The sequence below is a fragment of the Nannospalax galili genome, unplaced genomic scaffold, assembly GCF_000622305.1.
Source record: "Nannospalax galili isolate Female #2095 unplaced genomic scaffold, S.galili_v1.0 scaffold899, whole genome shotgun sequence".
Classification (NCBI taxonomy): domain Eukaryota; kingdom Metazoa; phylum Chordata; class Mammalia; order Rodentia; family Spalacidae; genus Nannospalax; species Nannospalax galili.
This window is the reverse complement of record NW_008343202.1, coordinates 1,134,270-1,150,632: the sequence shown is the minus strand read 5'-3', so window position 1 is coordinate 1,150,632 and position 16,363 is coordinate 1,134,270. Positions and strand designations below refer to the sequence as shown.

The 16,363-nt window shown below is 42.5% G+C and overlaps 1 protein-coding gene across 1 annotated transcript in view; it reads right to left on the bottom strand.

Annotated features, from left to right (window-relative positions):
- Window positions 1-13,278, bottom strand: part of LOC108491134 (zinc finger protein 11-like) — a 52,411-nt gene extending 39,133 nt beyond the window's left edge. The window contains exons 1-4 of the mRNA XM_017799661.2: window positions 13,062-13,278; window positions 9,746-9,892; window positions 5,827-5,950; window positions 5,115-5,210 (exon numbers count right to left, since the gene is read on the bottom strand). Coding sequence (XP_017655150.2) covers window positions 5,115-5,210; window positions 5,827-5,950; window positions 9,746-9,835 — 310 coding nt within the window. The 5' untranslated portion in view covers window positions 9,836-9,892; window positions 13,062-13,278. The remainder of the gene's footprint in view (window positions 1-5,114; window positions 5,211-5,826; window positions 5,951-9,745; window positions 9,893-13,061) is intronic.
- Window positions 13,279-16,363: the final 3,085 nt, after the last annotated feature.

Here is a 16,363-nt window from a genome sequence, read left to right as displayed (position 1 = left end):
TAGCAAATTCCAGGATAGTATAAGCTACAAAGTGAGAAGCTGTGATCAATCAACCAACCAATCAATCAATCAATCAACTGAATTTCCTACATTGACTAAATGCGTACCTTTTGATACAGGAAGATTCATTTGTTGATGGCAGAATGAACAATTAAAGAGTCCAATCAATCATATTTAGAAATGTTTCATTGTGTGTGGGGGTGGTGGTGAGTGTAGTGTGTGTGGTATATGGGCACATGTATGTGCAGGTGCATGTGCCTATGTGCACAGAGGCCAGAGGAGGGCATTGGTTATTCTCTTCTATCACTCTCTGCCTGTTTCCTTTGAGGCAGAGTCTCTCCCTGAACCTAGAGCTCCTGATTCTTAATTTTTAAATCTCTTTTCAACAGAATTTTTTAAATAAAAGTTTAGTCCAATATTATATTTGAAATTGCTGAAGATATTAAATCATGGATCAGGCCCTTTGGACAAGGGTTTTATTTCAAAAAGTGATTATATATTTACCTATACAAACTCATCACTCTTTAACAGTAACTGCCACAAACTGAGTTATTTTCTGTGATGCTGTATGCTCTTAATCTGATAGCAGTGAAGTTTTTGTTGTGGACAGTTGTAACACATTATGTTCATTATACCAAGCTTTCTGAACTTCACATTCCCATTCGTCCTTAATGAGATTGTCAAGGCTATCATCTCTACTACTTCCACATTTTGGAAGGAATGTTTTTTATCCTGTACTCATGAAGAGCTTTAGGTGTAATGAGAATATACCATTGTATATACCATTGAATATAGCATTGTAAGAAATGAAAACAACAAATTATCACCATTACTATAATCAGGTTAATAGTTTACAAATCTAAGGATCAACACATTCTAAGCTGGGCACATCAACAGGAAAGGAGAATAGTAAACAAAGGGCTATCATTTTTCTACAGGTTGTGAAAACTAACTCAAAGATAATGACCAATTATCTTCCTAAAAAATCCCCAAACTATTGAAGAGTCCAAAGAAACCCAAGTGAGCAGAAAAATTAAGGTCACAGGAACAAAAACCCTAAGGTCCCATATTAGATGAAAGGAAAACTTGTTACTTTTACCAATCTGAGTTCTTCTCCCTCATAATACAATGCTCTTTGATAAAATAAAAAAATGATTAGGGGGCTGGAGCTGTGGCTCAGTGGGGTGAGAGCACTGGCTGCTCTTACAGAGGACACAAGTTCAGTTCTCAGCACCTGCATAGCAGCTAACAACCATCCCTAACTCCAGTTCCACGGGATCCAACACCCTCTGCTGGCCTCCACAGGCACTGAACACATGGTACACTTATATACATGCAGGCAAAATAATCATACATGTAAAAAAATTTTTAATAAAAAAATTAATAATATTTTAAACCAGCTGGCTGTGGTGGCACATGCCTGTACACATAGCTGGAGAGGTCATAGATCTTAGAAAAAAACCCAAGGTTGTCACATCCTTAGACAAATGTAATTTCTTACTATATGAAAAATATGAATCCTTAAATTTACAGACAAGTATCCCCATCACCATCCATCAAAGAAGCTTCTTTTTCAACAGACAGAGATTATTACAGAGTTCCACAAGTAGTCATACACAGGGATTCTCTGTGAATTGCCCAATCCTAAGTGGCATATCTAAGATGCAACCTCCACACCTAAGGCTCACAGAACATAGAACAAGGGATAAAGAGTACACTAATGCATTTTTCTAATTCTCATCAATGAAGCTCCCTCATGCAACAGAGGGCCTGAAACACAAAATATCACAAATGGCCAAAATGTAAAGAATAGGAATCTACACAGTGTGGGTCCTTGGACATGCTAAAATCCACCCACCCAGGGCTCAGGGACCATTATGGAAGAGGGGGCAGAAAGACTGTAAGAGCCAGGGAGGAGATGCATGACTATATAGAAATAGAGTCCTACAGGCTCCTGGGACCCTTATATGAACCTACAGCAATGGTATCAACATGCACAAGACACATGCAAAATCAAGCAGACAAAAACCCAGCACAGAACTGTGGAAATGGACAGCAGGCCCTAATCTTAGTCAAAGAATTATTGACAGATGATTAGTGCTGGGTGAAGAAGAACTAATCTTTTTTATTTTTATTTTTTATTTATTTTTTTTGTCTTTTTGAGACAGGGTCTTCCTGTAGCCCTGGCTGTACTGGAACTACGTAGACCAGGCTGGCCTTGAATTCACAGAGATCCACCAGCCTCTGCCTCCCAAGTGCTGGGACTACAGGCATGTGCCACCATGCCCAGCTTTTGAACTAATCTTTTTTAAAAAAATTTTTTACTTAGCTTTTGTATATTTTAAATTTTTTTTTAAATTTTTTATCTATTATTTTTGTTTTATGTGTTTGTATGTATTACCTGCATGTAGGTAAGTGCACCCATGTCATGCAATGCCCGCGGAGCTCAGAAGAGGCTGTCAGATCCCCTGAGACTGGAGTTACAGACAGTTGTTAGCTGCCATGTGGGTGCTGGGATTCGAACCTGGGTCTTCTACAAGAACAACCAGTGTTCTTAACCACTGAGCCATCTCTCCAGCCCCTAGAACTGATCTTCTTAAAGGGAGGAACTCTACATAGGCTGACCAGACCTCAGTGGATGAACTTGCACTGAAGGACATCTGGGGACACTACCTTAACATGATAGGCCTTAACACAAATGACAGAATGTATGAATTCCAGTGGGGGGGGGGCTATGGGTAGGTGCCAATGGGGAAGGGGTATAAAGGTGATTAAGCTGTTCCATGTGAAATACACAAAAATTTAATAAAAAATTAAAGATTAAAAAAAAGAGAAAGAAATATGAGCAGGGGGCTAGAGGGATGGCTCAGCAGTTATTAGCACAGGCTGCTCTTGCAGAGGACCTTGATTCAGTTCCCAGCACCCACATGATGGCTAACAACCATCAACAAGTTCAGTTCCAGGCAATCGACCACCCTCTGGCCTCCTCAGGCATTGCACACACATGATGTACAAACATACATACAGACAAAATATACATATTAAAATAAAAATAGACAAATTTTTAATTTTTCCTATTTATTTCATTTTATGCATATGTGTGTTTTGTCTGCATGCATGTAAAGGCACCCATGTCTTGCAATGCCTGAAGGCCAAACAGGATGTCAGATCCCCTGCACTGCAGGTAAGGATGGTGTAAGCTGCCATGCAGATGCTGGGTCCTGAACCTCTGAAAGAGCAGCCAGTGCTTTTAACTGCTGAACCATCTCTCCAGGCCCCTTTAAAAAATTTTTTTAAGGAATATGAGAAAACTTTTGTAACAGATAAAATAGAAAATATAAGCCTATAGAAAACATAAAACAAAAACAAATTTAAGGGACTCGAATTCTAGCACAGTTGACTGATACCAGCATTACCTGGATGATCCCAATCCACAGAATAGAGACAAATTAAGGGTTTTTTAAAAATTATGATTAGTTTTGGCTAGAGAAATGGCTCAGCAGTTAAGAGCACTGGTTGCTCTTGCAGAGGACCAGGGTTCAATTCCCAATACCCATATGGCAGCTGACAACCACCAAATTAAATGGTAGTTCCATTATTTATTTCACCTTCTGTGATTCTGGTTATCAAATCCAGGGCCTTGAATTATATGTTAGGCAAGTGCACTAAAAAAAAAAAAAGTGTACTAAAAAAAACCTGTGGGGCGAGAGAGATGGCTCAGCAGTTAAGAGCACCAGCTGTTCCTGCAAGAAGACCCAAGTTCAATTCCCAGCACCCACATGGTGGCTAACAACCATCCATAACTCCAGTTCCAGGGGAATCCATTGACCTCTTCTGATTCCACCAGCACTGCTTGATATGGGTGCACTTATATACATGCAGCCAATACATTCATACACATAAAATTAAAATTTTTTTTAAGAAAAGGAGCTGGGGCTGGAGAGATGGCTCAGTGGTTAAGAGCACTGACTGCTCTTGCAGGGGACCTGGGTTCAATTCCCAGCACCCACATGGTGACTATGAACTGTCCTTAACTCCAGTTCCAGGGGAATCCAAAGCTCTTTTCTGACCTCTGAGACATTGCACAACACGGGTGCACTCACATACATGCAGACAATATACTCGTACACATAAAATAAAAATAATAAATAAAATAAAATAAAATTTTAAAAAAGGAGCTAGCCAGGTGTGGTGGCACGTGCCTTTAATCCCAGTACTCGGGAGGCAGAGGCAGGCAGATCTCTATGAGTTCAAGGCCAGCCTGGTCGCCACAGTGAATCCAGACCAGCTGCGGCTACAGGGAGACCCTGTCTCAAAAAGACCAAAAAAAAAAAAAAAAAGGAGCTATGCCAGGTGTGGTGGTGCATACCTTTAATCCCAGCACTTAGGAGGCAGAGGCAGGCAGATCTCTGTGAGTTCAAGACCAGCCTGGTCTACAAAGCGAGTTTCACCAGCTAGGGCGACAGAGAGACCCTGTCTCAAAAAAAAAAAATGGAGCTACACCCTCAACCAAGTCTCTCTCTGTCCCTCTGTCTCTGTCTCTCTCTCTCATACACACACACACACTACACCCTCAACCAAGTCTCTCTGTCTCTCTGTCTCTGTCTCTGTCTCTGTCATACACACACACACTACACCCTCAACCAAGTCTCTCTCTGTCTCTCTGTCTCTGTCTCTGTCTCTCTCATATACATACACACACACACACACAATTTTTTTGGTCATTTTTGAGACAGAGTCTCCCTGTAGCCCCAGCTGGCTTGGATGGAACTCGCAATGTAAAGCAGGCTGGCCTTGAACTCACAGAGATCCACCAGCAAGGGTTACATAGAGACCCCATCTCAAAAGCAAACAACAGCAACGACAAAATTTGTCAACCAGGATTGGAGAGATAGCTCAGCATTTAAAAGCACTATCGAAGAAGGAGACTTAGGAGACTTCAAAGCATGATAAACACAGGGCATGAGATGTCTATCTTTGAAAGCAAGAGAAATAAATTAAACCCCTGAAAATATTCCACTGAAATAGACCTTACAATCCATATCTTAAAGGCTGGCTTCCTCCTTGATCTTTGAACCTTTTGCCTCTGTGCTGATTCTTTCATTCCCACCTACCTGGGTATATGGCTCCAGGCTCTTGTCCCTTCACATTACAAGGCTCTTTCCATTGCTCCAGAAATTTGACCAGGTAGGGCTTACACACTGAAAGACCTGTTTATTGGAAAATGGAAAATGTTTGCTTGGGATTTTCCCAATAACTAGTAACATTTCTACCCAACACTGTGCTTGGGGGTTGGGGGGCAGGAGGAAACACAATAGGAAATTCAAGGAAATTATTTCTCCGATTATTTCCTGATAGGCACAATAGGATACATGTGAAGAATTTTCAATTTAGAGATAAAGCTTCACTTACATATATGACTAAACCAAAGAACAAGGAGAGTTTTTAAGTTTTTAAGTTTTAAGATGGATTCCACAATGCTTCATGCTACTAAATTTCTAGTTACCACTGATCTAGAGTAAAGGAAACATACTTCCTCAAAAAAGGTGATTAGGTGATTTAAAAAGGAAATATTAGGGCTGGGGATTTAGCTCAGTGGTAGAGCACTTGCCTATCAAGCACAAGGCCCTGGGTTCGGTCCTTGGCTCCAAAAAAAAGGAAATACAATTAAAATGATCTTGTCTGTACCATCACATCCTCAAATGTTTTCCTTAAAGTAGGAATCTGAAATGCCTTCATGAAAGCAGAAGCCCCTGAGATATATTCTACAAAGGAAGGAATTAGAGGTTGACAGGAAATTCAGAATTCTATAGGAAAGATTCTCACCCAGTGCAACAAGGTTTCTGTAATTCTCCAACATCACATCCCTATACAAATTCCACCGAGCAGGGTCCAGGCATTCCCACTCCTCTGGAGAGAAATCAATGGACACATCTTTGAATGATAGTTCCTAAAATAAAAACGGATAGCACACTGACATTGTGGTATTAAACTCCAGGGATGGAGCTTTTTTGAGTCATTGTTCATGCTGAGATTAGCTTTTCAGAGATGCATCTTTCTAAGTCATCATTGCTCCTGTAAGCAATGCCGCACCCATATTCCTGTCCATAATCCTAATAAACTCACTGGTTCCCTAAGCCAAACTTAGTGAATGATGGAATTTCTTTGGTCCATCATCAGTGCTCTATTGGGATGAATAAACATTTGTTTCTATCTCCAAAGGAAAAGTCAAACAACACATAGAACCAAGAGTGAGATGGGGAGCAATTGCATACCTCTGCAACAGATGATAACTGACACTGAGGCTGATCCATGTGAATGATCAGCAATGGGGGCAATCCCAATATGGCTACCTTTTCCCTCGTGGTATAGGATCATGTGCCTCCTTACTGTTGTAGAGGTTGCATGCTTCCCACAATGGATGATAGGTTATGCAACCAAAGCCAAACTATCTCTTTGAAAAGGATCCCAGGCTACCTGTATGTGGCAAAGGACAGCATGCTACCTTGATCAACTGAATCCACCATGTGAGTGTGGGGATGCTCCAAAATGGACAATGAACTAAAGAATATATTGAAATCTCTGAAAGTCACATGTATGGGAAGGGCTGTAGCATCAGTTGTGTGGCTTTTGTTGTGCCCAATAAGAAATACAACTGAGGCGGCCAGAGAGATGCTCAGTAGTTAAAAGCACTGGCTGTTCTTGCAGAAAATCTGGGTTCAGTTTCCAGTACCCACGTGGCAGCTAACAATTGTCTGTAACTCCTGTTCCAGGGGATCCAACACCTTCTTCTCGCCTCCATGGGCACTGCAAGCACATGGTGGTACATACATGCAAGCAAAATACTTATATACATACATTTTTTAAAATTTAATTTAAAAAATGCAACTAAGGATCAACTATCTTCTCAAAGAGAACTTGCCAGTATAAGGGGGGAACTACAATAGGAAAAAAAAAAAGTATGTGGATGCTATCTGTTGCATTAGCCTCTAATTTGGCAAACAAAAATTGAAAATAGGGAAGATGACATAGAGGTATAATTGGCAGGATGCAAGGAAATGAGAGAAGAAATTAATCTAAGGAAGAACCCTGCCTACAATGGAAAAACTTGGAACCCACGACAAGAATTGGATCATGAGCAGGAAGAGAATTTGACACAAGCATAGAAAACACCCCTCAGCACCAACAGAGAACAAGAGAAGCTTGCAGTTCAGCATGCAGCAGGGGCCTTAATGATGGCCCCCAACAAGAAAGCACAGCAATAAGGGAATACCCAGTGCCCAAACTGCTTGATTGGGCAAGTGTCCCTCCCAGCCCAGGTATTCAGCTGTGGGGCAAAGGAACAGAAAGGATCAGTCTGAGCACTGTGGAAGAAGATAAATTGAGTAATTTTACTACTTGAGACAAAAGCTACATACTCTCATACAATGTGAAGAAAATCAGTTCCTGATGGACTGGCTCACACAAGCCAGTAGAGACAACTGGTTATCACCAGCTGAGATCACCATGAATATCAGGGACTAGAAAACAACAGAGGAAGGAGAAGCCTTAATGAGAGAACTGGGTTTTCAAGAGGCAGCGGTTTGTTGTTGTTGTTGTTGTTTTAATTTTATGTGTATGTGTGTATTGCCTGCATGTAGGTAAGTACACCCGTGTCATGCAATGCCCATGGAGTTCAGAAGAGGCTGTCGGATCCCCTGGGACAAGAGTTACGGACAGTTGTTAGCTGCCATGTGAGTGCCAGGATTTGAACCTGGGTCTTCTGAAAGAACAACCAGTGTTCTTAACCGCTGAGCCATCTCTCCAGCCCCGAGAGGCAGCGTTTTAATGCCCAGTTGACCTTGCCTGATCGGATTGTGTTCACAGAAGAGTTTAAAAAAAAAAAAGAGGTTGATTCAGATTCAGCAGGTACCTCAGGACTGGTATGGGTCTTTAGTGGTTTTGCTGAGCCCAATGACAGAATATGATCTTTATAAGGAGAGCTCTGGCAGATATAAATAATTTTAACTGGCATGTAAATCAGTTTGTAAAATGCAACAAAACAAACAAAAAACAAGAGAGTAAGAAAGGCAAAGCAGTTGAGGGTCTGTGTGCATCACTAGATGGCAAATATGATAAGCTTGGTGTTTAGCTAGAGTTCGTAAGGGAAAAATTAACAGAAAGCCAAATGCTGTGCTAGTGGGCTTCTCCAAACCTTTAATACCTGAATATTTTATAGAAAACATAAATGATAAAACAGTGCAGTTGAAAAAGTTTAAGGTTGACCAAAGCAGATGAGACATCATGGACACTAGGTTATCACAATTTGGAATAAGCTTTGCTAAGCACTTAATGAGGTATACTTTTCTCCCCTATAAGAAAGTACACTAGGAGGCTAGAGAGATGGCTCAGTGGTTAACAGTGGCCGCTCATGGAGAAGACCTGGGTTTGGTTCCCAGCACCCACATGGTGGTTAGTTAACAATTGTCCCTAACTCCAGTTTCAGGGGATCTGACACCCTATTCTGGTCTTCATGGGTACTGTCTGACATGGGTACACTTACATACATGTAGGGAAAACACTCATATACATAAAATAAAAATTAAAAATTTTTTGGTCTTTTTGAAACAGGATTTCCCTGTAACCCCAGGTGGCCTGAAACTCACTATGTAGACCAAGCTGGCCTTGAACTCACAGAGATTCACCTGCCTCTGCCTCCCAAGTACTGGGATTAAAGGCATGTACCACCATGCCCAGCTAAAAATAAATAATTGTTTTAAAAGGAAGCATACTAGGCATGGAGATTGTTTGCCACGCCCAGGCTTCTTTCAGCAGCTAGGCACAGCTGATGGAAAGTCAGTAGACTGCTCCAGTGGCAGGAGACCCCTTGGCCCTGAACCAAGCTGAACAGTGCAAACTGACTCCACAGAGACCATTGGGGATAGGAAGATGTACTGAAGCAGCACCTTAGGAGGAGGCCAGATGGTTCAGGGAAGAGGTCTGTGGATTATGAGGGCATGTATTATTATGTACAGCTTTTTCACAGGTTCTGAAGATCCATAGGTCATCAGGTTTGCATGGAAAGTTAGTGACCCATCTTCCCAGCACCCGATATGAAATTGCTAGTGATATTTTATGATATATGACATCTTCCAATCTCTATCTTAAGCTTCCACTACATCTCAATTCAGAACAACCACATTCCAGCTTTGAAAGCAATGGTTCCTCAAAACTCAGGAAGTGAAGGGCTTGAATGCTCCCCTTTCATTCCCGAGGTAAGGGAATACCTTTCCCTAACAACATTTCTTGTCATTCACAAAAAGGAGACAGACAACACCCTAAGAGAGAACAGAAAGCTCCTACCACAAAGTAGCTTAAGCTAAACTACCACTTCCTGGCTACTGCTGGGTAGAAGCCAATGCCTATTTCACAGATCAGACAACAAAGGAAGACGGCACCCACAGGAGAGAACACCACGTGCTTGATTGTGTGCATAGCCTTGAACTCTAGATTAAAGGAAAACTTCTAATTTTGCATCTTGGTCTTGGATCTATGGTCAGAGTGGATTCCTTTTTCTCTTGTGCTATAGGGTACGGTCCAAGTTTAAGCATCAATCACAATCATACATGTACATAGCTCAAGTTGTATAAGAAATACAACTTTAAACTTGACATTTCAGAGAATTCTGGTATCTTCCAATAATGGGTAGATTAGCTCTATAGCACCCCAAAATTTATTAGCTATATTCTTTGATAATCAGCAATACAGGCAGGGCTTGGCTGGAATCCTTCAGGTTTTTACTGTTAGATGATGAGAAGCTGGCTGCAAACTGGAGCACCTTGGTTCTCCTCTCCATGGGGTCTCATACTCCAGTAAGCTAATGTGGGCTTGTTCTCAATAAGAAAGCAGGGCTCTGAAAGACAAAGCAAAAGCAATGAAAACTTTTCAAGTCAATATACATTCATAGCCACAGCATTACATGAATCACAGGGAAAAAAAATTTTAAAAGGCCGTCACAGAGCCAAGGTGAAGGGAATGATTGTTTTTCAGTATTTTTTTATTTTACTTTCTGTGTATGAGTGTATTGCCTGCATGTATGTAAGCGCACTGATGACATGCAGTGCCCAAGGAGGTCAGAAAAGGGCATCAGATTCCCTAGAACTAGAGTTACAGATGGTTATTAGCTACCACGTGGGTGCTAAGAATCAAACCTGGGTCTTCTGCAAGAGCAGCCAGTGTTCTTAACTGCTGAGCCATTTCTCCAGCCCAGGGGAATGATTTTTACCATTCAATGAGAGCAGCAAGAAAACACATTGCCAAGGTCATGGGTAGAGGGAAGGATGTAGTATTGCTGGCATTTTGGCACTCAGTATCATTCTATTTCTTCTTAACAAATTAGGTATGCTAGACAGCTTTAGTTATCAACTTGACACATCTCGGAAGGGGGAACCTCAATTGAGGAATTACCTCCACTGGGTTGGCCTGTGGCCATGTCTATGGTACATTTTCTTGAGTGATGTGGGAGGGCCCAGCCCACTGTGCCATCCCTGGGCAGGTGATCCTGTGCTATATAAGAAAGCAGGCTGAGCACAGGCCAGGGGAGCAAGCCAGTAAGCAGAGTTCCTCCATGGTCTATGCTCCAAGTTCCTGCCCTGAGTTCCTGCCTTGGCTTCCCTTGATGATGGACTGTGTTGTAAGTCAAATAAACCCTTTCCTCTCCAAGTTGGATTTGGTCAGTGTTTTTATCACACCAACAGAAAGTAACTAAAACATGAGGTTTACATAGCTATCCAAATTCCCAGAACTATTAATCTGTTGAGCTAGAACACAGGATCAATTCAGCCTGAACACCTCCACTGGACCATCAGACTCCAGCAACTTCTTACATACTTAGAACAGCATTTGTGTCCACCTATTACTGTTCACCAACCTACTGAGAGAGTGCTCCTGAGACATCTGTGAGGAATGGAATAATACAAGAAATGGCTGAGGACTGAATTTAGGAAATAAATGATCAACAATATCCTTTTCACTTCTCATCATAAGAGAGTCTTAAAAATATACATAATGAACCCACGAGCCTGTGTCTGCCCAGCCTGAGGCAGAATTCTTCTCCCTCATCTTATTTAAAGACTACTTTGTTCCAAAGGAAACAGATACACCAATATACCAGTATCAATGTTACAATTCCTTATAAATATCTGTGAATACAAAGAGAACAAGGAAGGTAATAATACACAGAATTAAACAGAAAATTCACCTGCTGAAAAGACATGAGGAAATCCCATATATGAAACTGGTACACACACACTTCACAACTCTTCTGGTGGGATCTTGGTGGCATTCACTCAATGGTAAATATGCTTTTCTTACACATGGCCCAACTGAATGACATGTACATTAAGCACAAGATCCTTCAGTGGCAGACATGAAACATGAATCCACACAGCATACTTCCTAGGCTCAAGTGATCTACAGACTTGAGTCTTGCCCCACCAAGATGCTGGACTCAACCATATCACTTACAGAGATTCTGGAACTTGCATTTGTACCACATGAAACACACCCCAGACTTCTGTCACCACCAGCTTCTGAAGAAGCAATCATTCAAAGCATAATCACTGTTGCCATTTCTCCATCCCTAGATGTAAGGACCTCATGCTGAAGTTGCCACCCTGATGACACAAATCCCAGGGCAGTTCCCTCAACTGTCTTAGGGCCAAGTGATAGGACACCCATTCAATATCACAAACCCCAGATTTCCTCCTTCTTCCTACCAACTTCAGGGGCACAGAATCCAACACCAGGCTACAGATTGCTCCAGAGAAGGCCAAGGTGTCAAGAATTTCTAAGAAGATGGTAGAATGAATAGAGCTGCATGTGCACCAAAGAAAATTGGTAAAGCCTCTGTTTCTGATGCCAACGATGCCACTGGAAAAGTAACTACATTTCCCACAAAACTCCATACTCCTCCATTCGAAACCAAGGAAGTTTCATTAATTCTCCCTGCTAGAAAACCAGGTTCTTCATGGATCAAGAAAAGTCTACATCAAGGGGCTGGAGGGACAGCTCAGCAGTTAAGAGCACTTACTGCTCTTGTAGGGGACACAGTTCAGTTCCCAGTATTTCTTCATCAGGGTTTTGTTGGGGGGGGTTGGCATTAATGTTTTGATCTTTGATTTGTTTGTTTGGAGACAGGGTCTCCCTGTAGCCCAAGTTGGCCTGGAACTTGTTATGTAGAGCAGACTGGCCTCTACCTCACAGAGATCCACCTCTCTCTGCTTCCCAAGTGCTGGGATTAAAGGTGTGCACCACCACACCCAGCTAGTACAGCCATTTTTAAAACAGCATTAAGGTTCTTTAATAAAAATTGACTGACCATATGGCACAGCAATCACAATCTGGGTATTTAAAAAAAATACCAACTAGAGGCTAGACAGATGGCTCTGTGGTTAAGAGCACTGGCTGCTAATGCAGAGGACCCAAGTTCAATTCCCAGCACCCACATGGTGGCTAACCGTCTGTAACACCAGTTCCAGGGGCTCCAACGCCCTCTTCTGACCTCCACAGGCACTGCATGACATGGGTGCACTTATGGACACTGCATGACATGGGTGCACTTATACACACATTCAGGCAATACACTTATACACATAAAATAAAAATAACTTTTTAAAATACCAACTAGTGGAGGGAAAAAAATGCAAAACACCGCGTCAGTTTGGAATGAACAAAGGAACAGTGCTGTGCAGAGAAAGCTGGCGTGGGAAAAGGTGTAGGGAACAGTACTCTTAGGAATGCACTGCTGTGCGGACACGGTCCTACGAGGACGATCCCGCGAATTCGGAGCTCAGGAAACCTGTGGCTCTATGGAGGAAGGAAGCGCGGGGACCCCAGCCCACCGCTGCTCTCGAGCAGGATCCGCACGCAAGGAGTCGGTTGTGACCCGGATCGCGCCAAAGACACATCTCGCACCGGCGTCTGTCCGCCAGCCCTGTTCCCTCGTGCGGGGGAAGGGTGGACCTGGGACGGCGTCCGTTTCCACACGGCTACCGTTACTCGGACTCCTGGTGCCTACTCACCATGTCCGGGTTGCCAGGTGACCGGGTAGCTTGGGTTCCGGGATTTACGGGTTCCAGATACCCCAGTTCCGGGATGACCAGGTTCCGAGTGTCCCGGCGTCCTCCCTGCCACTCTCCCAGCACTGGTGACTCACAGAGTGACAGCCCGCGGCGAACCCAGAACTCCTAAGAGGAGACAAACGCCACCAAGGCGGCGCCCACACAAAGCCCTCCACTCCTGAGCCCGGCCCCCTTCTGTGCGCCTCATTGGACATTTCCCAGGCCCCGCCCCCTTAGCCCTTGAGTGACAGAGTTAAACTATCAACCCAAAACTGAATCAGAACAAGATGCCAGGTCCAGGCTACACTTGTTTTAAAGCAAGGCCGCCTGCTTGTTTGAGCCACGTGGGACACATTTTCACTTAATATATTGAGTATCAGCAAGCCACAAAGAAAGATAGGAGAAATTAAGGGAGAATGGGAAAGGGTAGGAGCCCCTCATCTGGTTGAATGCTTGCGTCCAGCACAATGAATGAAATTTGCTAAATTGCCTGCATAGAGACAATACACTTTTACATTAAAATATTTCAGGACAGTATGGTGACGCACGCCTTTAATCCCAGCACTCAAGAGGCAGAGACAGGCAGATTTCTGTAAGTTCAAAACTAGTCTGATCTACATATCGATTTCCAGGCCAGTCAGGGCTACATAGAGAGAATAAAAATAATAATAATAATAAAATAATGATGATAATGAAAGATATTTCAAATAAGAATGTGAAAATGCAGTGACCCACGCTTAAGATCTAAGCATATAAAACCTTTTAGTACGGCCTTATAGTTTTCCAGATATAAACCTCCAATTTTCTGGGAATTGTGCAAACAAGACTATAAACTTCATTTACAGAAAGAAAAAAACATTTTTAAGTGTTTTAACTCTCTTATGCAATCTCTGTGACCTACAGTTAGACCTTCACAATGGTAATCAAATCCAATGTACCTCAGGAATCACGCTATGATCTCATTTACCAAAAACGGTGGAGAAAAGTTCCTTAGCAACTGTCTGGGATAGAATTTCCTGAGTCAACCAAACAGACTCTCTTCTTGAAAACGTCACACCCACACTTGGGTATGTACTATCCTGTTCCTAAATGCCTCTCTTTCTACTTAAGCCTATGCTTAAATCTATGTTCAATCTACCTTAAAATCTTATTAAACTGCAACTCTGCCTCATACTGCCTCATTCTGAAATTCTTTTCCACAGAAGTGAAAATCACAGCTTCATCTGAGGCTGCTACAGGTGACAGGGTGATGCCATCCACCTTGTCTTTTGAGACAGGATCTCACACTGGCCTGGAGCTTGTCAAGTAGCCTAGGCTGGCTGTCAGTGATCCAGGGATCCACATGTCTCCACCTCTGCAGCACTGGGATTACAAGTTTGGCTTATGACTCCCAGCTTTTTCACATGGGTGCTGGAGGTCAAACTCGGGTCCTCAATTCTTCTGAGTTCTCTCCCCAGCCACTGACTTTGCCTCTTAGTCAAGTGTTTCCTCATAGAAAATTTAACTGTACATAAACTAAAGTCAATAGTGTAGTAGACCTGCTACTCAGTTTCAACAACTAACAATCATGTTCGATTTTATTCCTTTAGCACATCAAGCCATTTCCCCACATTTAGTTGTTTCAACTTTCAGACATTAAAAAAATACCCTAACAAAACATTAAAATGTGTTAGGAAAAGTTATTCTTAGTATAAATAATGTATCATGCCAATGAATTTTACAACCAAATTCTTTTTTGTCTTTTGAGACAGGTCTCCCTGTAGCCCCAGCTGTCCTAGAACTCACTATATAAACCAGACTGGCCTCAATCTCACAGAGATCCATCTGCTTCTGACACCTGAGTGCTGGGACCAAAGGTGTGTGCCACCATGCCAGGCTCACAATCAAATTTTTTTTCTTTCTTTTTTTTTTTTTTCTTTTTTGAGACAGGGTCTCTCTGTAACCCCAGCTGGCCTGAAACTCGCTATGTAGACCAGGATGGCCTTGAACCCACAGAGATCTGCCTGCCTCTGCCTCTTAAGTGCTAGGATTAAAGGTGCACACCACCACGCCCAGATACAATCAAATTCTTTTTTTTTTCCAGTCAGTCTTGTTTTATTGCCAACTGAAGGGACCTCAGGCCTTGACCACATACTTGCATAGCGGGAACAGCCAATGGCTCCTTCCCCTGCTGCTTCTTGGTCTTCATCTTTTCCTCTGGTCTTCTTGGGCCACAGGTCCAGGGGCTTGTACTTCTTCCCCTTTTAGAATTTTCTGAGGTTTTCTTTCTGAGTCTGGTTAATGACGGTGAGGATACAGGCGATAGATTTTCAGAAAATCAGATCTTGGAGAGTTTGGAGGCGGTGCCGCCTGTCATTTTAGCGATGTTCAACAGACTTTAGGCACTGGAGTGCCTGGCCTCTTCAACACTAGTAGAGGAGAGAAATGCAGGGGAACCTCACTCTCTACTGCTCCCAGGCTGTCTGCTTCCAGAGTCCTGGAGCACTCATACATAAATGTGCATTAATGTGAACACATATAACATTATACATGCATACCTTGGAGAATGAGAACTCACGCCTGGGCACAGTAGCATATGTGCACTAGTATATGCACACATGCAATTATGTCAAAGCATGCATGAAGACACATGTGGACACACACATGCATCTTTCACATTTACTTTCATGAAGTAATGGAATATAGATAGCAGAGTGATGATTTTTAAATTTTATTTATTTTTATTTTATGTATATGAGTGAAATGCCTATATATATATATATATATATATATATATATTTGTGTCATGCAATGCCCGAATAGGACAGAAGAAGCTGTCGATCCCCTGGACTGGAGTTACAGACAGTTGTTAGTTTGCCACGTGGGTGCTGGGATTTGAACCTGGGTCTTCTGCAAGAACAGCCAGTGCTCTTAACCGCTGAGGCATCTCTCCAGCCCCTATTTATTTTTATTTTTTATGTGTATGAGTATTTTGCCTCTATGCATGTAAGTGCACCATGTGTGTGTAATGCCTGTGGAGGCAGAAGGTATCAGGTTCCCTGGAACTGGAGTTAGGGATGGTTGTTAGCTGACATGTAGGTGCTAGGAACTGAACCTAGGTCCTCTGCAAGGGCAGTGAGTGGTCTTAACCGCTGGGCCATCTCTCCAGCCCTGAGAATGATAATTTTTACAAGATGTTGCAGATTGAATGTGGCATGTCCCCCACAAGCTCATGTTTTGAATGATTAGTACCTAGCTTGTGGTGCTATTTTGGAACTGAGTGG